At 36.9% G+C, this 23,251-nt stretch overlaps 1 protein-coding gene across 13 annotated transcripts in view; it reads right to left on the bottom strand.

Moving 5' to 3' along the window:
• LOC105476133 (regulator of G protein signaling 22) overlaps positions 1-23,251 on the bottom strand; it is a 177,310-nt gene that overhangs the window by 20,046 nt on the left and 134,013 nt on the right. For 10 of the 13 annotated variants that reach the window (XR_011606381.1, XM_071067477.1, XM_071067478.1 and 7 more), the window contains 4 exons: positions 23,063-23,224; positions 17,545-17,724; positions 13,553-13,711; positions 2,292-2,387 (listed from right to left, as the gene is read on the bottom strand). Coding sequence is in view for 12 of the 13 variants with exons in the window: in XM_071067477.1 (XP_070923578.1) it covers positions 2,292-2,387; positions 13,553-13,711; positions 17,545-17,724; positions 23,063-23,224 (597 nt within the window). In the remaining variant the exon portion in view is untranslated. Of the gene's footprint in view, positions 1-1,567; positions 1,690-2,291; positions 2,388-13,552; positions 13,712-13,785; positions 13,909-17,544; positions 17,725-23,062; positions 23,225-23,251 lie in introns of those variants that run through there. The other 3 variants (XM_071067474.1, XM_071067476.1, XM_071067479.1) reach the window with 3 other exon arrangements.

The raw sequence follows: 23,251 nt of genomic DNA, 5'->3' as shown, positions 1-23,251 counted from the left end.
TCTATCAGCCTCTTCATTTAAATTTGTATTAAAGTATAACACACATAAAGAAAAGTGCACATCACAAGTTTATAATGATATGAATTTTCACCAACTGAACGTGCCCAGGTCACCTTTTAACTGGGTACCACAAATTATTATCAACCTACCTTAGTCCATTTTCATACAAATATTTATGATAAAGTAAGTGTATTTTCTTCCATAGCCTTGACAAAATATTTAAATTCCCTGGTTCGAAGGGAGGAGATGGGGTGGGAACGTGAGGGTGGTGATATTCTATTTCTCAGTGAATCAATGTTAACAAAAGCTTTACAGATATCTTGACAGCTATTCAGTCATCTTTATATATTCAATTTGATATTAAATTTAGTGCTTAGGAAAGATCTCTATATATTCCATTTGACGTAAATCAAGTTTTAGGGGGAGAGTAATTTTGCATTTGGATTCATTACAATTCTTCAATGTGCAAAATCTATTTAAAACAAATGCATATACAGTGAGCCCTTCACATCCACAGCTTCTGCATCTTCAGATTCAACCCAATTGCAGATCAAAAATATTTTTTAAAATCAACAAAACATAATACAAATAAAATATATAGTATAACTATATACATAGCATTTACTTATGCTATAGTATAATACTTAGGTAATATGTGTAATCTAGAGGTGATTCAAAGTATATGGGAGGATGTGGATAGGTTATATGCAAATACCATGTTGTTTTATATCAGGGACATGAGCATCTTCAGATTTTGAAATCTGCAGGTAGTCTTGGAACCACCCCACAGTGGATACTGAGGAACAACTGTATAGGGTATCTACATCTACAAAATGTCAGTGTATTATTACTTTACAAATTGCTAAAGTAATTCAACATGTATACTTTAAACAGAAGTCATAATAAGCTACATGTATATTTATAAAATATCTTTGGTTTCTAAAAATTTTTTAGTTTCTTACAAAAACCTTGAATATGACAAGATAGCATCATCATCATCATCATCATCATCATCATCATCATCATCATCCCTTACTCGCTCTCTCTTTTAACAGATAAGGTAAGTGGCTCAAAGGAAATTATGTGATTATATCCAGGTTTCGGGGTTAATACTGACTTGTGATAAAACAAAGATTAGAAGCCTGTTACCTCACGACTGTAATCCTAGCACTTTGGGAGGCTAAGGTGTGAGGATTGCACAAGTCCAGGAGTTTGAGACCAGCCTGGGAAATATGGCAAAACCTTATATCTACAAAAAATACAAAAAAATTAGCCAGGCATGGTAGTGTGCGCCTGTAGTCCCAGTTACCTGGGAGACTGAAGTAAGGATTCCTTGAGCCTAGGAAGTTGAGGTTGCAAAGAGCCCTTACACCTTTTAACCTGCAAAGAGTTACCGTACCACTGCACTCCGGCCTGGGTGACAGAGCAAGACCCTGCCTCAAAAAAAAAAAAAAAAAAAAAAAAAGAAGAAACCTAGTATCTTTAACTGGACATTTCCCTCTTTCACACTGTTTCTAAAATTTAATGCTAGTCATTTGCTAATGAACGGTATTATTTACTAGGTATCATAGGCTTTTAGATATCTCTTTCAGTATACAGTTCCACAAAATTGGCTATTTCTCTTCTCTCAATAATAGCTTCATAGCTGGCCAGTTATCTTAGCTGGGTAACTGAACTTCCTTGACATTCCTAAATGCCAAAAAGATTGTTTCTTGAGTTAGTATTATCCCAAGATACAAATGCTTTCAATACAAGTCATCAAAAATAGACATAAGTTAAACATATGAAATTTCAGGGAAGTAACAGTAATGTACTAGTTATAAATGTAAATGTGAACACAGACACCATAATGTATTGGTTGGTGGCCATGTATGGTTAATTTTATGACTACTTCAAAAAACTAAAAATTTGAGACTAAGCATTTGACATTCTTCTGTCATTTTTTAACCCAAGAATACAACATCCTATATATATTCCATCTTGTTCTCTCTATTACACCGTATCTGTCTTATTTTCTTTTCCAACAAGGTGATCATTTCAACTTCTGCAATTTAAGTCTTCCTCATGTATCTCAAGAAGTTATTTTTCTTTATTAAACTATCTGGGATTGGCTGAAATTTTAACGCTCTCTGAAGGCTCAAAGAAACTCCCTTCAATCTCTCCTACTATTATAATTGTAGGCTTATTTTCAAACAAACACATTTCTAGTACTGTACAATGACTGAGTTGCTGCATTCCACTATCCAGTGCTCTAGAGGGGAAATGAGGTCTGCACCATCTTGCATGCTTACCTGTCGGCCATATGGTTGGAGGCCTAGGAAGGAATCACTGAGTAGAGCAGTTTTGATAGCAGGCACTGAAGTATTTGCATATTGTTTGATTCCATCCTGTAATTATATTAAATTAAATTATTCCCCAAAAAAGATAATGCTATGTTAATATAAAATTATGGTTAAGGAGTTGTAACATCATACAACACAATATTTCATAGTGAGTGCTGCACTTGAGGTTTCATCAAGTCAATATCACTAATGTGACAGTCTCCTGCTTTGATCTTTAATTTTATTTCATACTAATATAAAAATGCTTTAAAATAAATGAGAGAAATGATTAAGTTGAAAGTAAAAATCATTCCCAAATTCTGGAATCCAAGAAAAACCACTATAAACATTTTCATGAACATCCATCCATATTTCTCACTAGGGAAAATGTGTAGATTCACAATTTTAATCTTTATATTTTATTATATAAATTTTATACAAATAGAATCTAACTATATTTGCTCTTTTTAAATCTGCCTTTTCATGTAGAATATGTTGTGAAAATGTGAAAATATAGAACTGGAATGTACACTGGGCCTCTGTATTATTTACCATTGTTTATCTGCTGTAGAACAGTGTCTGCCACATAGTATGCACTCAAATAATTTGCTGAATGATGAAATTAATAAGTTACATCACCATTTTCAGTGGATGAATGATCTTATGCACTAAAAGGTTTGCTGAATGATAAAATGAATATAATCACTTTCAACAGATAATATTCTAGGAAAAGGGTGTTTCATAGATAATTTAATTAGCAACACTCATTAGAAATTTAGGTCATGTTCTTACTCAGAAACAGAAAGTCAAAAACCACATGTTCTCACTTGTAAGTGGGAGCTAAATGATAGGTACACACAGACATACAGAGTAGAGTAACAGACACTGGTGACTCCAAAAGTTGGGAGAGTGGGAGGCAAGTGAAGGATGAAATACAACCTGTTGGGTACAACATACACTATTTGGGTGATGAGTATACTTCAAAGCCTAGACTTTACCACACACAACATACCCATGTAACACAACTGCACTTGTACTCCTAAATCTAGACAAATAAAAAATTAATTAAATTTCTTTAAAAAAAGAAAAAAATAACTTACCCAAATTTAAGAGAAAAACACATTTGAAGTAATTATAACAAAAAAGAACCATGCATAATTGCATTTCATTTAATACAAATCTTTAAGGAAAAAAGCCAACAGAGGAGTAAAGAAGAGATACCACAGAAGCTTCCCCAAAGAGGAAATGCTACTGCTTAACAAAAATGGACAATTTTTCAATATCCCTACTAATCAAAGCCATGAAAATAAGAACAACATTTCACGCCTTTCAAATTAGTCTTTAAAAATAATATGAGAGTTTCAACGTATGAATTTTGAGGAACAAAAATATGTAGTCCATACCAACTACTTTTCATTTCTAGAACTTCATTATCTGAAACAGAAGCTCTGTACCCATTAAATAATAATTCCTCATTGCCTTCTATCCCTAGACCCTGGCAACCTCTATTCTACTTTCTGTTTCTATGAATTTGACTATTTTAGGTACCTCATCTGGCAAGATGGCTGAATAGGAACAGCTCAGGTCTGCAGCTCCCAGCGAGACCAACACAGAAGGAGGGTGATTTCTGCATTTCCTCCTGAGGTACCGGTTCATCTCATTGGGACTGGTTAGACAGTGGGTACAGCCCATGGAGTGTGAGCAGAAGCAGGGTGGGGTGTTGCCTCACCCGGGAAGTGCAAGGGGTTGGGGAACTCCCTCCACTAGCCAAGGTAAGCCATGAGGGACTGTGCCGTAAGGAACGATGCACTCCAGCCCAGATACTATGCTTTTCCCACGGTCTTTGCAACCCGCAGGCCAGGAGATTCCCTTGGATGCCTAGGCCACCAGAGCCCTGGGTTTCAAGCACAAAAGTAGGCAGCCATTTGGGCAGACACCGAGCTAGCTCCAGGTTTTTTTTTTTTTTTGGTATCCCAGTGGAGCCTGGAACCCTAGTGAGACAGAGCCATTCACTCCCCTGGAAAGGGGGCTGAAGCCAGGGAGCCAAGTGGTCTCACTCAGTGGGTCCCATCCCCAAGGACCCCAGCAAGCTAAGATCCTCTGGCTTGAAATTCTCGCTGCCAGCACAGCAGTGTGAAGTCAACCTGGGACCTAATGGAGCTGAAAAACACAGCGCAAGAACTTCATGAAGCATACACAAATATCAATAGCCAGACTGATCAAACAGAAGAATGGATTGAAGATCAACTTCATGATAACTTGTGAAGACAAGATTAGAGAAAAAGAATGAAAAGGAACAAACAAAGCCTCCAAGAAATATGGGACTATGTGAAAAGACCAAATCTACATTTGATTGGTGTACCTGAAAGTGACAGGGAGAATGGAACCAAGCTGGAAAAAACACTTCAGGATATTATCCAGGAGAATTTCCCCAACCTAGCAAGACAGGCCAACATTCAAATTCAGGAAATACAGAGAATGCCACTAAGATACTCCTCGAGAAGAGCAACCCCAAGATACGTAATCATCAGATTCTCCAAGGTTGAAATGAAGGAAAAAATGTTAGGGGCAGCCAGAGACAAAGGTCAGGATACCTAAAAAGGGAAGCCCATCAGACTAACAGTGGATCTCTTGGCAGAAACCCTGTAGGGTAAGCCAGGAGAGAGTGGGGGCCAATATTCAACATCCTTAAAGAAAAGAATTTTCAACTCAGAATTTCACATCCAGCCAAACTAAGCTTCATAAGTGAAGGCGAAATAATCCTTTACAGACAAACAAATGCTGAGGGATTGTGTGACCACCAGGCTTGCCTTACAAGAGCTCCTGAAGGAAGCACTAAATATAGAAAGGAAAAACTGGTAACAGTCACTGCAAAAACACACCAAAATACAAAGACCAATGACACTATGAAGAAACTGTATCAAGTAATGTGAAAAATAATCAGCTAGCATCATGATGACAGGATCAAATTCACATATAACAATATTAACCTTATGTAAATAGGCTAAATGCCCCAATTAAAAGACACGAACTGGCAAATTGGATAAAGAGTCAAGACCCATCAGTGCGCTGTATCCAGGAGACCCATCTCATGTGCATAGGCTCAAAATAAAGGAATGGTGGTATATTTACCAAGAAAATGGAAAGCAAAAAAAAGCAGGGGTAGAAATCCTAGTCTCTGATAAAACAGACTTTAAACCAACAAAGATCAAAAAAGACAAAGAAGGGCATTACATAATGGTAAAGGGATCAATGCAACAAGAAGAGCTAACTATCCTAAATATCCTAAATATATGTGCACCCAATACAGGAGATTCATAAAGCAAGTTCTTAGAGACCTACAAAGAGACTTAGACTCCCACACAATAATAATGGGAGACTTTAATACTCACCTGTCAATATTAGACAGATCAATGAGACAGAAAATTAACAAGGATATTCAGGATTGAACTCAGCTCTGGACCAAGTGGACCTAATAGACATCTACAGAACTCTCCACCCCAAATCAACAGAATATACATTCTTCTCAGCATCACGTAACACTTATTCTAAAATCAACAACATAATTGGAAGTAAAATACTCCTCAGCGAATGCAAAATAACAGAAATCATAACAAACAGTCTCTCAGACCACAGTGCAATCAAACTAGAACTCAGGATTAAGAAACTCACTTAAAACTGCACAACTACATGGAAACTGAACAACCTGCTCCTGAATGACTATTGGGTAAATAACAAAATTAAGGCAGAAATAAATAAGTTCTTTGAAACCAATTAGAACAAAGACACAATGTACCAGAATCTCGGGGACACAGCTAAAACAGTGTTAAGAGGGAAGTTTATAGCACTAAATTCCCACATCAGAAAACGGGAAAGATCTAAAATCGACACCCTAACATCACAATTAAAAGAACTAGAGAAGAAAGAACAAACAAATTCAAAAGCTAGCGGAAAATAAGAAATAACAAAGATCAGAGCAAAACTAAAAGAGATACAGAAACCAAAAACCCTTCAAAAAAATCACTGAATCCAGGAGTTGGTTTTTTGAAAAGATTAACAAAATAGACCACTACCCAGACTAATAAAGAAGAAAAGACAGAAGAATCAAATAGACACAATAAAAAAAATGATAAAGGGGATATCACCACAGATCCCACAGAAATACAAACTACTATCAGAGAATACTATAAATATCTCTATGCAAATAAACTAGAAAATCTAGAAGAAATGGATATATTCACGGACACATACACCCTCCCAAGACTAAACCAGGAAGAAGTTGAATCCCTCAATAGACCAATAACAAGTTCTGAAATTGAGGCGTAATTAGTCACCTACCAACTAAAAAAAGCCTAGGACCAGATGAATTCACAGCCAAATTCTACCAGAGGTACAAAGAGGAACTGGTACCATTCCTTCTGAAACTATTCCAAGCAATAGAAAAAGAGGGACCCTCCCTAACTCATTTTATGAGGCCAGCGTCATCCTGATACCAAAACCTGGCAGATACACAACAAAAAAGAAAATTTTAGGCCAATATCCCTGATGAACATCAATGCAAAAATCCTCAATAAAACATTTGCAAGCTGAATCCAGCAGTACATCAAAAAGCTTATCCACCACAATCAAGTTGGCTTCATCCCTGGGATGCAAGGCTGGTTCAACATATGCAAATCAATAAACGTAATCCATCACATAAACAGACCCAATAACAAAAACCACATGATTATCTCAATAGATGCAGAAAAGGCCTTTGATAAAATTCAACACCCCTTCATGCTAAAAACACTCAATAAACTAGGTATTGATGGAACATATCTCAAAATAATATGGTCAATTTATGAAAAACCCATAGCCAATATCATACTGAATGGGCAAAAGCTGAAAGGATTCCCTTTGAAAACCAGCACAAAACAAGGATGCCCTCTTTCACCATTCCTATTCAACATAGTACTGAAAGTTCTGGTCAGGGCAATCAGGTAAGAGAAAGAAATAAAGGGTATTCAAATAGGAAGAGAGGAAGTCAAATTGTCTCTGTTTGCAGATGACATGATTTTATATTTAGAAAACCCCATCGTCTCAGCCCAAAAATTCCTTAAGCTGATAAGCAACTTCAGCAAAGTCTCAGAATACAAAATCAATGTGCAAAAACTCACAAGCATTCCTCCACGACAATAATAGACAGAGAGCCAAATCATGAGTGAACTCCCATTCACAATTGCTACAAAGAAAATAAAATACCTAGAAATCCAACTTACAAGGGATCTGAAGAACCTCTTTAAGGAGAACTACAAACCAATGCTCAAGGAAATAAGAGAGGACACAAACGAATGGAAAAACATTTCAGGCTTATGAATAGGAAGAACCAATATCGTGGGATGGGAAGAATCAATATCACGAAAATGGCCATACTGCCCAAAGTAATTTATAGATTCAACACTATTCCCATCAAGCTACCATTGACTTTCTTCACAGAGCTAGAAAAAACTACTTTAAAGTTCATATGGAACCAAAAGAGAGCCCATAGAGCCAAGACAATCCTCAGCAAAAAGAACAAAGATGGAGGCATCACACTACCTGACTTCAAACTATACCACATGACTACAGTAACAAAAACAGCATGGTACTCGTACAAAAACAGATATATAGACCAATGGAACAAAACAGAGGCCTCAGAAATAACACCACACATCTATAAACATCTGATCTTTGACAAATCTGACAAAAACAAGCAATAGGGAAAGGATTCCCTATTTAATAAATGGTGTTGGGAAAACTGACTAGCCATGTGCAGAAAACTGAAACTGGACCCCTTTCTTAAACCTTATACAAAAATTAACTCAAGATGGATTAAAGAGTTAAACATAAAACCAAAAACCATTAAAAACCCTAGAAGAAAACCTAGGCAATACCACTCAGGACATAGGCATGGGCAAAGACTTCATGACTAAAACACCAAAAGCAACTGCAACAAAAGCCAAAATAGACAAGTGGGATCTAATTAAACTAAATAGCTTCTGCACAGCAAAAGAAACTATTATCAGAGGGAACAGGCAACCTACAGATTGGGAGAAAATATATGCAATCTATCCATCTGACAGAGGTCTAATATCCAGAATCTACAAGGAACTTAAACAAATTTACAGGGAAAAAACAAACAATCCCATCAAAAAGTGGGCAAAGGATATGAACAGACACTTCTAAAAATAAGACATTTACGTGACCAACAAACATATGAAAAATAGTTAATCATTACTGGTCATTAGAGAAATAAAAATCAAAACCACAATGAGATACCATCTAACACCAATTAGAATGGCGATCGTTAAAAAGTCAGGAAATAGGCCAGGCATGGTGGCTCACACCTGTAATCCCAGCACTCTGGGAGGCCAAAGAGGGTGGATCACGAGGTCAGGAGATCAAGATCATCCTGGCTAACATGGTGAAACCCTGTCTCTACTAAAAATACAAAGAATTAGATGGGTGTGGTGGCAGGCGCCTGTAGTCCCAGCTACTCAGGAGGCTGAGGCAGGAGAATGGTGTGAACTTGAGAGGTGGAGCTTGCAGTGAGCGGAGACTGTGCCACTGCACTCCAGCCTGGTTGACTAGCAAGACTCCATCTCAAAAAAAAAAAAAAAAAAAAAAAAAAAGTCAGGAAACAACAGATGCTGGAGAGGATGTAGAGAAACAGGAACACTTTTACACTGTTGGTGGAAGTGTAAATTAGTTCAACCATTGTGGAAGACAGTATGGCGATTCCTCAAGGATCTAGAACCAGAAATACCATTTGACCCAGCAATCCCATTACTGGCTATATACCCAAAGGATTATAAATCATTCTACTATAAAGACACATGCACATGTATGTTTATTGCAGCACTATTCACAATAGCAAAGACTTGGAACCAACCCAAATGCCCATCAATGACAGACTGGATTAAGAAAATGTGGCACATATACACCATGGAATACTATGCAGCCATAAAAAAGGATGAGTTCATGTCCTTTGTAGGGACATGGAAGAAGCTGGAAACCATCATTCTCAGCAAACTAACACAGGAACAGAAAACCAAACACCACATGTTCTCACTCATAAGTGGGAGTTGAACAATGAGAACACATGGACACAGAGAGGGGAACATCACACACCAGGGCCTGTCAGGGGTGGGGGCAAGGGGAGAGAGAGCATTAGGACAAATACCTAATGCATGTGGGGCTTAAAACCTAGATGACATGGCCAGGCACGGTGGCTCATGCCTTAATCCCAGCACTTTGGGAGACCAAGGCGGGTGAATCACTAGGTCAGGAGGTCGAGACCAGCCTGGCCAACATGGTGAAACCCCATTTCTACTAAAAATTGAAAAAATTAGCTGGGCATACTGGCGGGCGCCTGTAATCCCAGCTACTTGGGAGACTGAGGCAGAAGAATAGCTTGAACCTGGGAGGCAGAGGTTGGAGTGAGCCGAGATCACACCACTGCACTCCAGCCCAGGCGACAGAGTGAGACTCCATCTCAAAAAAAAAAACCAATAAAACAAAAAAACAAAAACACAAAAACCAAAAAAACCCAGATGATGGGTTGATGGGTGCAGCAAACTACCATGGCACATATATACCTATGTAACAAACCTGCACATTATGTACATGTATCCCAGAAATTAAAGTATAATAAAAAAATGCATATTAACAAAAGTGTAGCAAAATCTGTATTTTCTGCCAATTTAGATTGCAGATCATTTTAAATTGGCATACACTTTTTAATAGAATAATTTGTATCTTGTCTGATCTTTGAAGCTGAGCAGAATGGAACCTGGTTACTACTCGCATGAGAGAGTAATTTGTAAATGTATTGAATGCCTTAAAATGGTTATACCCTTTCAGCAGTAATTACACATTGAAATGTATAGTTTCATGAAGTAACCCAAAACTTTGGTGGTGGGCTGGGGTTGGGGAGGAGTGATTTTACCCAACAAGATCAATATTACAACAGCATAAGAAACACTGAGATAGAAATGTTTAGATTTAAACATTTGGTTAAATAACCCATGGCCATAACCCTTCCATGGAACATTATCTAGTCATAAAATGCTGTGTTCACAAAAAATGTTTAATGTAGAAAATGGTTATGATACAACAGTAATGAGAAAAAAAAGATTAAAACTGCATATAACGAATGGATATAAGACCGGGTGCAGTTGCTCATGTCTGTAATCCCAGCACTTTGCGAGGCCGAGGTGGGTGGGTCACTTGAGGTCAGGAGTTCGAGACCAGCCTGGCCAACATGGCGAAACCCCATCTCTACTAAAAATACAAAAATTAGCCAGGTGTGGCGCTGGGTGCCTGTCATCTCAGCTACTTGGGAGTCTGAGGCAGAAGAATTGCTTGAACCTGAGAGGCAGAAGTTGCAGTGAGCTGAGATCATGCCACTGCACTCCAGCTTGAATGACAGAGCAAGACTCTATCTAAAAAAAAAAAAAAAAAGGAAGGATATAATTATGTAAAACAAAAATAAAACCCTATGCATTAAAAAAAAGTCCCAAAGGCCAGGTGCCGTGGTTCACGCCTATAATTCCAGTACTTTGGGAGGCCAAGGTGGGCAGATTACTTGAGGTCAAGAGTTTGAGACCAGCCTAGCTAACATGGTGAAACTCCGCCTCTACAAAAAATAACAAAAATTAGCCGGGTGTGGTGGCATGCACCTGTAATCCCAGCTACTTAGGAGGCTGAGGCAGGAGAATCGCTTGATCACGGGAGGTGGAAGTTGCAGTGAGCTGAGATTATGCCATGGCACTGGATGATAGAGTGAGATTCCGTCTCAAAAAAAAAAAAAAAAAGCCCCAAAGAAAAGACATTAAAATGTAGTCACTATGCATAGATGGTATTAATAAAATAATAATATATTGGCATTTGATTAGGAACTTGTAATATTAAGATTATTCTATATTGTTGAACCAGCATCTGATAAATCTGTTTGCAGTGGTGACAGAATTTTAAAAGTACCTATTTTTTCTTATTACTAATAACCCTTAATTAACCTGGTAATGTTATCAACAACACAGTTCACTCTTGCTTTAATAATGGAAACCCTGTATTTTATTTCTCAATTTCCTGTGTAGCTGGCTAGGGTTATATTATATTCTGTAAAGGACAAGATATTTTGCCAGTGTGGCACAAATTTGAGAAGACCCAAGGCCTAGCATTTCATAGGATGAACCTGTCCATGACTTTTTATATCCAGATGATAGTGTATATTACCATTAAAATAATTAGATGACCAAAAAAAAGGGTCATTTTCAACTTTTACTATTATAAGTGATGCTGTGTATATACATCTTTGTGCATGTTTATGATTCTCTTATTTATTTATTTATTTATTTATTTTTAAATTATTTGTAGAGATGAGGTCTTGCTATGTTGCCCAGGCTGGTCTCCAACCCCTGGGCTCAAGCGATCCTCCTGCCCTGGCTTGCCAAAGTGCTGGGATTACAGGTGTGAGCTACCGCACCCAGTTGATTCTCTCCTTTAGAATAAATTTCTGGAAGCGTATTTGCTGATTAAAAAGAATGAACATCACAGGGCGCCGTGGCTCACACCTGTAATCCAAGCACTTTGGGAGGCTGAGGTGGACAGATCACTGGAAGTCAAGAGTTGGCAACCAGCCTGGCCAACATGGTGAAACCCTGTCTACTAAAAATACAAAAATTAGCCTGGCATAGTGGCGTGTGCCTATAGTCCCAGCTACTAAGGAGGCTGAGGCATAAGAATCACTTGAACCTGGGAAGCAGAGGTTGCAATGAGCTGAGATTGCACCACTGCACTCCAGCCTGGGTGACACAGCGAGACTCCATTGCAAGAAATAAAATAAAATAAAAAGAATAAACGTACTTTTTATGGCAGAGTGAGCAGACTAATACAATATGATACCATTTATGTAAGTTAAAATACATAAAAAATAGTATTCTGTGTTGTTTATGAATGCATCCATATGCATGAAACACTGTTTTTAAAAAGAGCTGGACAAATATATCCTAGGTATAGGGAGGGTTATAGAACTCAGGGCTGAGGTTACTAGATCTTACTCTATTTGCAATGTTTTATTTCTAATGGGAAAAAGAAAAATAAGGCAAAATGTTAAAAGTGTTTATTCTGGCCTACACAAATAAATGTGAGTGTTCATTATATTATTTTTGTGTCTTTTGGTGTCCTTTACATTTATTTTTAAAAATAAAATAGGCATAAGCTTATAAATAAGATGAAACATGTTATTTGGGAGCAATTACCCCTTCTTAATTAAAACGGATAAATATAAAGAGAGAAAGAGAACAATGAATGAATGAATGAATGAATGGATAGATAGTAGACAAATAGGGAGGCTGGCCAATTTGTGACTCATTTACACATTTCACAATGTATCATTCTGTAATTTTTTTTTTTTTTTTAGACGGAATCTTGCTCTGTCACCCAGGCTGGAGTGCAGGGGCATAATCTTGGCTCACTGCAACCTCTGCCTCCTGAGTACAAGCAATTCTCCTGCCTCAGCCTCCCAAGTAGCTGAGAATACAGGCGCATGCTGCCACGCCCAGCTAATTTTTTTTTTTTTTTTTTTTTTTTAAGTAGAGATGGGGTTTCACTGTGTTGCCCAGGCTGGTTGTGAACTCCTGAGCTCAGGTAATCCGCCCGCCTTGGCCTCCCAAAGTGCTGGGATTACAAGCGTGAGGCACCATGCCCAGCCCATTCTGTAATTTTAATATTGAAAATGCTGCCCCTGCCAGTACATAATATTTGTTCATTCATTTCCTGATTTATTCAATAAACAATTATTAATAATTAAGCATGTGCTGGACACTAGTGTAAGGGCTTATAAAACATGGATGAATAAGGCAGATACTATCATTGAGGATCTTAGTCCGATGAAGGTGACAGACGTAAAAACTTAATCACAGGACTATATAAAGCATGTTCTACAAGCGGGAGGAATGTTATTGCAGTGGATGCAAGTTGCTTGTGTTGCCACAGAAAGTCAAGGAAGCCTTCACTTAGAAGAGATGACATTTGAAATGAATTTAGAGGAATTCCAAAAGTCCGAAGCTTCTGACTGAAGGCTTAAAATCCACTAATATCTGTATTCCATAACTTCTCTCTATATATCCCCAGACAAAATTATTCTATAATTCACACATATCACATACCTTTTAAAAGTCTGATAAAACCCAAAATGAGTCTTGTCTCACCTTTCCAGATTTTTCGTCTTCTAGGACTGCCAATTTTTTTTTCTGCTTATTATATTCTTGTCTTCTTTCTAAAACACTCATAATATTTTCATCTGTTAAATTCTTCCTAAACTCACAGAACTGAGGCCAGAATTTAAACAGAACCCCAAAAATTGTCATCTGTATAAAAAAAGTCTCAGATTACAATTTTATACAAATGTACCAATTTAAACTCTATTCACCATAATAACAGATTAACTATTCTATCTTTAATATATACCATGTTTGCTCCAACTTATTGTCTCCAGACATCTTGGTATAGTTTTGCTCAGCACATGCTTATTATCAATGGTTTTTATTACCAATGAGAAGTCTTTCTTAAAAAAAAAAAAAACATACACTAAATACACTTAAAATTCACTTTATTCTTTATGTTTCCCTAACCAATTGATTGTATTAATAAAGAATCCATTAGGTCTTTTAAAATAAGAAATTTATGTTTTCTTTTAAAACATATACTAGTTGATCTGCCATACACTCTGCTGTTTTATGCAAGTATTCCAAATATCCAGTTCATCAAGGGAACTCCCCCCTCCCTCTTTTCTTTCTTTTAGAGAAAGGAAATACCATTTTGCCTCTGGAAAAGCTCTTAAACAAAGCTGCAGATCTAAGGATAAATCTTGAGTAACTTTTAAATGATATAATCTCTTACTTTTATGTGAGAGCAAGAAAAGTAACATTTAAAAAGCAGAACGGTATCCTGGACAAATGCTTTCTATAAGGACACTTTAAGTGATTAATTGTGATATTTATAGAGATAAGAATAGTTGCTCTAATTCTCATGCCAAGTTTTTCCATTAGTTCCAGAGGTATACATTACTTCAAGAAGGTAGGACTTGCCACATAAGATCAAGTTCAACATCTTATTGCTAGGAATGGCCTTTACCTAATGCCCTGGAAAAAAATGAACCATCCCATTAGGCTCCAAGCCAACTCATAGGGGAAAAGAAGAATCTTTAAAAAGTAAATGCTGCAGTGATCAAGAGACCTGAAATGGCATATTTCATTACTCCTCTTTTCCATACATGAATGTTATTAGTAATACTAAAATTATTCACTCCTTTTAAAATACAATTTTGTTATTGAATTCTGTAGCCTCTTGGGAGTGTAAATGTAAAATCTAGAGATACTTTATTTGATGAAACGCAGGCTTTTAAGACACTTTCATTTACATTTACCTGCCATACACTTAATTAAGTAATCCCCTGTTCCAATGTTAAGGGATCATGGCAGTTTTTATTATGAACTGAAGCTTAAATACTCCTCCTCCTCTATTAATCATACTTCTCAGTTATCTTTCCAAAACCTGAGTCACTCCCAGTTCTTGAATATATATATTTCCATTTTGAAGGCTTTCTAGTAAAAGTCACCCAATTAGGACATAAAACCACTCTATTGTTAAAAGTTGCAATTGAGATTGTAGGTTAATATATATTGTTAATTAAAATTACCCTGTACCTTTGTAATCTTAAAAGATAACCAAATTGTGGATAAGAAAATGTTTTAATAAACATAGAGCTACTTTACTCACTGCCAGTAAATAAATAATGGCTTTAGTATGAGCAAAAGGGGCCAGCGAAAATTTGACTGGGTGATGCAAACTTTCAGGTTATTGATAGTGGGAGTGAGGGATAGACAGAGGCTGCACTGATACCAATGCTAAAACTGTCAGCAGTTTTAAATTTACTATTCAGCCCTTCTGCTCAACTTTGCTCTCATTTCCAATTTGATCTTACTCCTTTCTGTCATGATATATTTCTTCTCACATCATTCATTTATGTATCCTAAAAATGTCTCCTCTATGCCTGGCATTTGAAGTGCAAAGATAAATAAGAACCATTCCCTGCCCTCAAAGAGGTTACAATCTAATGGGAAAGTCGACATGGGAATAATCACTTTCAATTGAGTGTGATAAGTGCTGCGACAGGGGTAAAAACAAGGGAGAGAAGATGATACTGCAAAAAACTCAGAAGAGAAAGCAGTAAGGGCCACTTATGAAACTATAATTATTTCAATTAGACTAGGGCAGAGACGGCAGGGAGTGGTAAAAGATGTAGCTACAGAGATATCTAGGAGTATGGACTTCATTCTGAGGGCAGTGGAAAGTATCTGAAATATTTTTTAAATTATTATTTGTAGAGATAGGATCTCACTATATTGCCTAGGCTGGTCTTGAACTCCGGGCCTCAAGCAATCCTCCTGCCTTGGCCTCCCAAAGTGCTGGGATTACTTACAGGTGTGAGCCAGTGTGCTTGGCCGGAATTGAAATATTTTAAGCAGAGAAGTGACATGATCAGATATACATTAAAAAAGGATTGCTCTGTCTACCCTTAGTTGGATGGTTTGGTGAGAATCCAGAGGCAGGGAGTTTCTGTAATACATTATGAGTCATGTTGCAGATCTAAAATGAGGTAGGTGAGTGGAGGTGTGGATAGAATGACAGATAACGAGGAGACAACTAGGAAAGTTTTAGGAATGGATTAGATATGGAGGTAAGGAAATGAAGAAGAGGGAAGACATGGAGATGGCCAACCAGATCTGTGGCTTGTATCCTGGGGTAGACGGCAATGCCATTCTCTAAACTTCCTTGGGAAAAGAGGAATAACAACAGATTCAGTGGGATGAGGCCCCTAAATAAAGATTATTTATTTTCAGATGCTCTAACGTCCATATTTAAGATATATCTAGTAGGACTCCCTTTTAGAAAATCAGGTAGAAGTCATAGGCTAGAGGACTCCAATAAAATTCTTTGGTTACAATCCTTGAAGAGTATACCAGAACTGACTGGTATTGGCAGCTCCAGACATTTACCATCAGACTCAAGGCCTTTGATATCAATGGATAAGTCCTGGCCTGGTTACTAGGAAACCCAGGCTAGGCTAAGCTATCTCTAAGATCTTTTCATTAACAGATGTTACCATTCTGACACCATGTTTTCACCATTTCTCTATAGCACGTCCTCAATCATTCCTCTATATTTCTGCCTATTTTAATGCGTAATTTGGATTGTGAGTTCACTTTTGGTTCCTTAGAGGACTTAGAACACAGCTGGCTCACAAATGAATGTAAGAATAATCGCCTTTTACCATGCTCAAGGGCAATAATACCCTAAATCTCTGTTTCATATCACTTCATTCATGACATGGCCTTCCCTATTACCCCATTATAATTTATTTTTCTTAATCATTTTTTAGGAACAACATCACTAAAAGGCTTTTTAAAATGCAAATAAATTATGTTCACCAAGTCACTGTTTTCTATTATTTATCTTAAAAAGAAGTAACTTGAGCAGGTTAACAGGCACAATTTTCCTTTCATGAGTTTGTATACTTTATGTTGGTAGAGTACTTAAATCTCCTCTCACTTATTTTATGAGCTATGTGAATATTCTAATCTTTAAAAATACACAAATCTTGGGACACACCTATTTTACACATTTTTGTGGTAGCAGATATTTTAAAAGGAAATATGTTGAAAAAGAAAGGAGGAATTAGCTGGAGTTTAACAAGTTAAAAACAAAAATGGTAACCGTGGAAAGCCAAAAGGTAATATTTAATTTCATTTACTGTATATGATCATGAAAAAAATTGCATTTAAGTTACTAGCTTTTTATATTTCAGTCACATATGCAAAGATTATTTAAATTAAATAGAATAAGTCCCAGTATTGGGATGACTGGAACCTTGTCAAATATGAATAATGTACAAGCTTTAAAAGGATATCTATCTTTTCAGTTTTTATTTACTTTTTTTTTTTTTTTTTTTAAGAGACGGGGTTTTGCTATGTTGCCTAGGCTGGCAACTCCTGAGCTCAAACAATCTGCCTGCCTCAGCCTCCCAAAGTGCTGGGATTACAGGCATGAGCCACCATGCCTGGCCCAAAAGGATATCTATCTTTAAAAGGATTATCAATCTATTTTAAAATATGCTTAGCCACATGCCCTGATCTCTTACCTGTGCCTCTCTAAATACATATGGTCCTAACTCCTTCCGGTGTTCAATAATCTTTTGGGCTTGCTCTACTGGAATGTCAATTTGTAAAGCTGGTGGAATACTGGAATTAATAAAGCAGTTGATAATAGTCGTAATTTTCTTCTGGATGACAGACTCATCACAATGAGAATGGCATAAGTCCTGAACAGAAGAAGGAAAGATAGAATGGTATATAATTAATGAACTACCAGAACACTTAATAGAACTGTATCAATATGTGTTTCAATTAATATATACATTTCAACTTTAGGTCAAGAAGGCAGTGATATATTTCAAGGCTGTCTTTAAAAAAGTATAGATTTTCTTTCTCTTGGATTTGAGGAACCTAAGACTTTGATACATGTACATGACATAAATACAGATTTCATATAATCCTGATCACTTGTTCCTCTAGGCAAAGGAATGACATTAGTATCTACTTTGACTCATTTAACCACCATATAATGAGGGCCTGTTATACACCAGACACTGAGCTGAGCCCCTACCCTTTTAAGGTTCAATCTCCACTGGAGAAGTGTGAAAACACGTTACTCCAATTCTGGATAGTTAATACATTTTATGATAGAGGTATACATAGTATCCTAGGAGAACATTGAGAATAGGCACCTAACTCCACCTACAGGTGGATATAAAAGCTTTCCTGTCCAGTCTTGCTTCTACACCAAGGTGATTTAGGCTCAAAAAGGGTAATGGGCATGCTGGTTGTCAACAGGTGTGCCATTTTATGTCTTTTATTATCCATGCTGTGTAGTTACCCTATCGTATTATTCTCTTTATAGATAACCTAAAATTAATGATCATACATTAAAATGTGCCATTTAAAAAATTGTCAACATTTATTTTAGACACAGGGGGTACATGTGCAAGTTAGTTACATGGGAATATTGCATGATGCTGAGGTTTGGGGTACAGATCCTGTCATTTAGGTAGTGAACATAGTACCCAACAGGTAGGTTTTCAACCCATCCTCCCCTCACTACCCCTTCTAGTAGTCAGCAGTGTCTATTATTCCCATATTTATGTCCATGTGTGCCCAATGTTTAGCTCACACTTATAAGTGAGAACATGTGGTTTTTGGTTTTCTTTTCCTGCATTAATTCTCTTAGGCTAATGGCCTCCAGCTCCACCCACACTGCTGCAAAGGATATGATTTCATTTTTTCATGGCTATGTAGTATTCCATGGTGTATATGTACCACATGTTCTTTATCCAGTCTACTACTGATGGGCACCTGGGTTGATTGCATGTCTTTGCTACTGTGAATAGTGCAGTGATGAACATATGTGTACATTTATCTTTTTGGCAGAATTATTTATTCTTCTTGGGGTATACATACAGTAATGGGATGGCTGGGTCAAATGGTAGCTGTGTTTCAATTTCTTTGAGAAATCTCCAGACTGCTTTTCACATGGCTGGACTAATTTACATTCCCACAAATAGTGTGTAAGTGCCCCCTTTTCTCTGCAGCCTCACCAAGCAGCTGTTGTTTTCTGACTGTTTAATAATAGCCATTCTGATTGGTGTGAGATGGTATCTCTCTGTGGTTTTGACTTGCATTTCTCTGATGATTAGTGATGCTGAGCATTTCTTCATATGTTTCTTGATTGGTCATTTATATACCTTTTGAGAAGTATATGTTCATGTCCTTTGCCCAAAATGAGCTAGTTTTAAAGTCACAGGTGTAGGACTATCATTTTTTTTAAAATAAAGAGGTAATTTCGCTTGAATTATGGCATTTCTCTGTCAAAGACATTGTTTTCCAAATCATCAGAAAGCAAACAAATTGGAAACTTCTCACTTTAGGCCCAGAAATGAACTAACATTTATTAAGTACCCAGAATATGTTGGGCATTGTAATAGCTCTCCCATGGATATTATGAAAGAAATAAAAATTCTGATGTCTTTCATGTAAAACTTTATATATAATTTGGTGTAAGTGTGAAAAAAACTTAATATGTTACATTGTGACAATTAGCACTTCATACTCAATTAAGCATCACCTTAGAATAAAGCCTATTTAGGTCAGGTATGGTAGCTTATGCCTGTAATCCCAACAATTTGGGAGGCCGAGGCGAGCAGATGGCTTGAGCCCAGGAGTTCCAGACCATCCTGGGCAACATGGTGAAACTCTATCTCTACAAAAATATACAAAATATTAGCTGGGTGTGGTGGTGCATGCCTGTAGTCCCAGCTACTGGGGAGGCTGAGGTGGGAGGATTACCTGAGCCCAGGGAGGTCAACACTGCAGTGGGCCATGATCACACCACTGCACTCCAGCCTGGGCAACAGAGTAAGACGGTGTCTCAAAAAAAAGAAAAAAAAAGAAAAAGCCTATTTTATATTATTCAATTAGCCTCCTAACTATGGAATATAAGGCTCATGAAATAAAACAAATTTGTGAAGCTATACAATTATAATTTTGAGCAAAAAGACAGCATTTGGACATAATTATAACTGATTTTTTTTCTAATTGTTCTGCCCTGTTGTGCCATTAGCTTAGTTAACTCTCACCTATTATTAAGGTCTCAGTTTAAGCATACTTTCCTCTAGTAAGCTTTCTGTGACTTTCAGTCCAGGAGAGACGTCCATCTCAGGTACTCCCATAGCATACTGTGTTTCTTCCCTTGTGGCACTAATCACACTCTTATAATTGTCTTGTCTAACACTCATTTGTCCTTCCTCTGACACTGTAAGCTCTAACAGGGTAGACTATTTTGATCACAGTTGTATCCTCAGGATTTGGCCTGGCCCTTGGTAGGTGCTTAATAAATATTTGTTGGATAAATAAATCCTTCCAGTCTTTTCTTTATAGACACAAACACACACATACGCATACACTTTAGATGAAACCATACTGATTTTTAGTAGCTAGTTTTTAAAAAAGATCAATGAGCAGAACATCTTTTCCCATCATTGATTATTCTCCTAGAACATTTTTAATGGCTAGAGAATGTTCTACTATATAGATATATCATAATTTAGTAACCAATGTCCTTGTTGTACAACTGGTTCTTTCCAACTTTTCACAATCCAGAGCAATGTTTGACTAAGATTGCTCCAGCCATCTCTTTGTATATTACCACAATCAATACTGAGAAGCAGCACAGCTTAGTGGTTAAGGGCATGGGCTTTAGCAATAGAATGACCTGATTCAAAGTCTAGCTCTACCAGTTAATTAGCTGTGTGATGTTGGGAATTTCTTAGCCTTTCTGTGCATTAGTTTCATCTGTGAAGTGATGAGAATGACATCCTTGACCTCATGGGATTCTTGTGAAGAATAAATTCATTATTACATGAAAAGCATTAAGACAATATCTGGCACATAGTAAACACTTAATAAGAGTAAGCCTTATAAGAATTAGCTCGGTTAGACTTTATCAAGTGGAATAAATGCCTTCCAGCTGGCAAACTCCCTCACGGCCCAATGCAAGTATCATCACTCTTGCTGAGACTTCACTGTCCTATTGTCCCCCCACCCCATCATTCTCTCCTCTGTGCTAAAACTATACCTAGTCAGAACATGGATAAGAGTCAACATTATTTCCTAATATTTGTTCTCATGGATGTTTTCCTGCCTGAAAAAGGGCAGTGTGTTGTATTCACCTTTTTATGCCTACAATCTAGCATAATGCCTGGCACATTCGATACTTAGTAAATGTTTGTTATATAAACAACTTTACTCCTATAGCTTGCTTTTTAATAGCTACCTAGTATTGTAAGTCTCTCATGCTATATTGTAGAAAAGACATTAAAATGGAGACCAAAATTTAAATGGAGGCCTTAAAGGAGAAAGTCATAAAACTAAGGGTTCACGGTGTATAAGTCTATAGTTGGTTTTTTAAAATACCTATTTTACAAAGTGTATCTCATTACCTCTTGTCCTAGCAGGGTTAGGCTTGTTCATATTTATATTAGGTTAAAGATAGTTCTGCCCACCCATAAGAAAAAATTACCTATTGAGGAAAACACACTCTACCTCCTTTCTAATTCCCAAAAAAGTTATTTTAATATTGCTCATGTGAAAGGCTGTGAAAAAGCTTCTCTCAAACATTTTTTTTTTACCAGCCTGGGCAACACAGGCAGACCCCATCTCTACAAAAAAATTAAAAATTAGCCAGGCATGGTGGTGCATGCCTGTACTCCCAACTACTTGGGGGGCTGAGGTGGGAAGATCACTTGAGCCCAGGAGGTCAAGGCTGCAGTGAGCTGTCATTGTGTTACTGTACTCCAGTCTGGGCAATAAAGTGAGACCCTGTCTCAAAAATGTTGTTTTTTAATGTTACAGTCTCAGCTGAGAATAGTACAAAAACTGTTGATAACGGAAAAGGGTAGAAAACAGTTTTACTGTATGTTGGAAAAACTTAGAAATAAATTTTATTGAGCAACTACTAACTATATGTTAAGCAACTGTATTAGTGTCACATAGTACATAGTTATAGGCCATTTGAAAGCATTATACTCCTAAATTGTTAATTTTTATTCCCCACGTTTACAATGGGATGGAATAGACTGCTTGCAAGGAAATGAGCCTGCTACCTCTGAGAGCATTTAAGTAAAGACTAAAATACCGTTCAGTATTTCTAGACATTTCTTTATTCAAGTCTAGACAACATAACAGGGAAAGTTCCTTCCTCCTCTTCAGTGTGAAGATTCTGTATGATTACACTCAACACTTAACCCTGAAAATAAACTGCCTTTGTACCTAACCATTTCTCTTTTACTTATTTTGTTAAGAATTTGGCTGTTCTTTTTCATCTCTAATTCTTTCTAATTCCTTTCTCTTCTCTATTGGTTTATTTATCCATAATCCAGTGTCTTTGATTACTATTACTGTAAATATGCCTGGGAGGGATTCTTACAAAGAGATCTTAGTTGTATGGATACACCAAATATAGATACTGTTAGGAAAAAATATGTACAGTACATTTAGAGATGATTGATGTGTAGAAATATAGTTAAAACTCTCTTCAGGAAGGTTCTCATTAAATCATATGTACGTTAATATCTGAAAAAAACCTAATACAGGTTGAGCATCCCTTACTTAAAATGCTTGGGACCAGAAGTGTTTTAGATTTTGGATTCATTTTTGGTTTTGGAATATCTGTATTATACCTACTGGTTGAGCATTCCAAATCTAAAAATAAAAAATCTGAAATACTCCAAGGAGCATTTACTTTAAGTATCATGTTGGCACTCAAAAAGTTTCAGATTTTGGAGCATTTCAGGTTTCAGATTTTCAGACTTGGAATGCCCAACCTGTATTATCATTCCAGGGCTCACTCTTATTCTTCACTGTATAATAATAAATGTATCTAGAGATTGGACAATAAACATCTCAATATTTATATACTGGTAGGAAGAAGATGGCAAAATTGGGATATCTTATACAAATCTTGTGCATAAAGTTAGTTGAAAATCTGACATTTTAATGCATTTCCTCCTCAAAACAGGTGGTTTTCTCCAGCTCCCAATACAATACCTTATATTTTTGTACTTCTTGCCAAAAGAGTAAACCATTTTCCAATAAATCTCCTTTTAGAGCCACAAAACGTTGAAATTGTCTTGAAGTAACTGGATTCAATAATGCTTTGCGAAAAGCAATGATTTCACAAGATGAAGAGATCCACTTACTCTCCACAGGCTGTCCAAAACAGAGAATATAGGAAAT

Source organism: Macaca nemestrina, chromosome 8, assembly GCF_043159975.1.
Source record: "Macaca nemestrina isolate mMacNem1 chromosome 8, mMacNem.hap1, whole genome shotgun sequence".
Lineage (NCBI taxonomy): Eukaryota > Metazoa > Chordata > Mammalia > Primates > Cercopithecidae > Macaca > Macaca nemestrina.
This window is presented reverse-complemented; position numbering and strand designations above follow the sequence as displayed.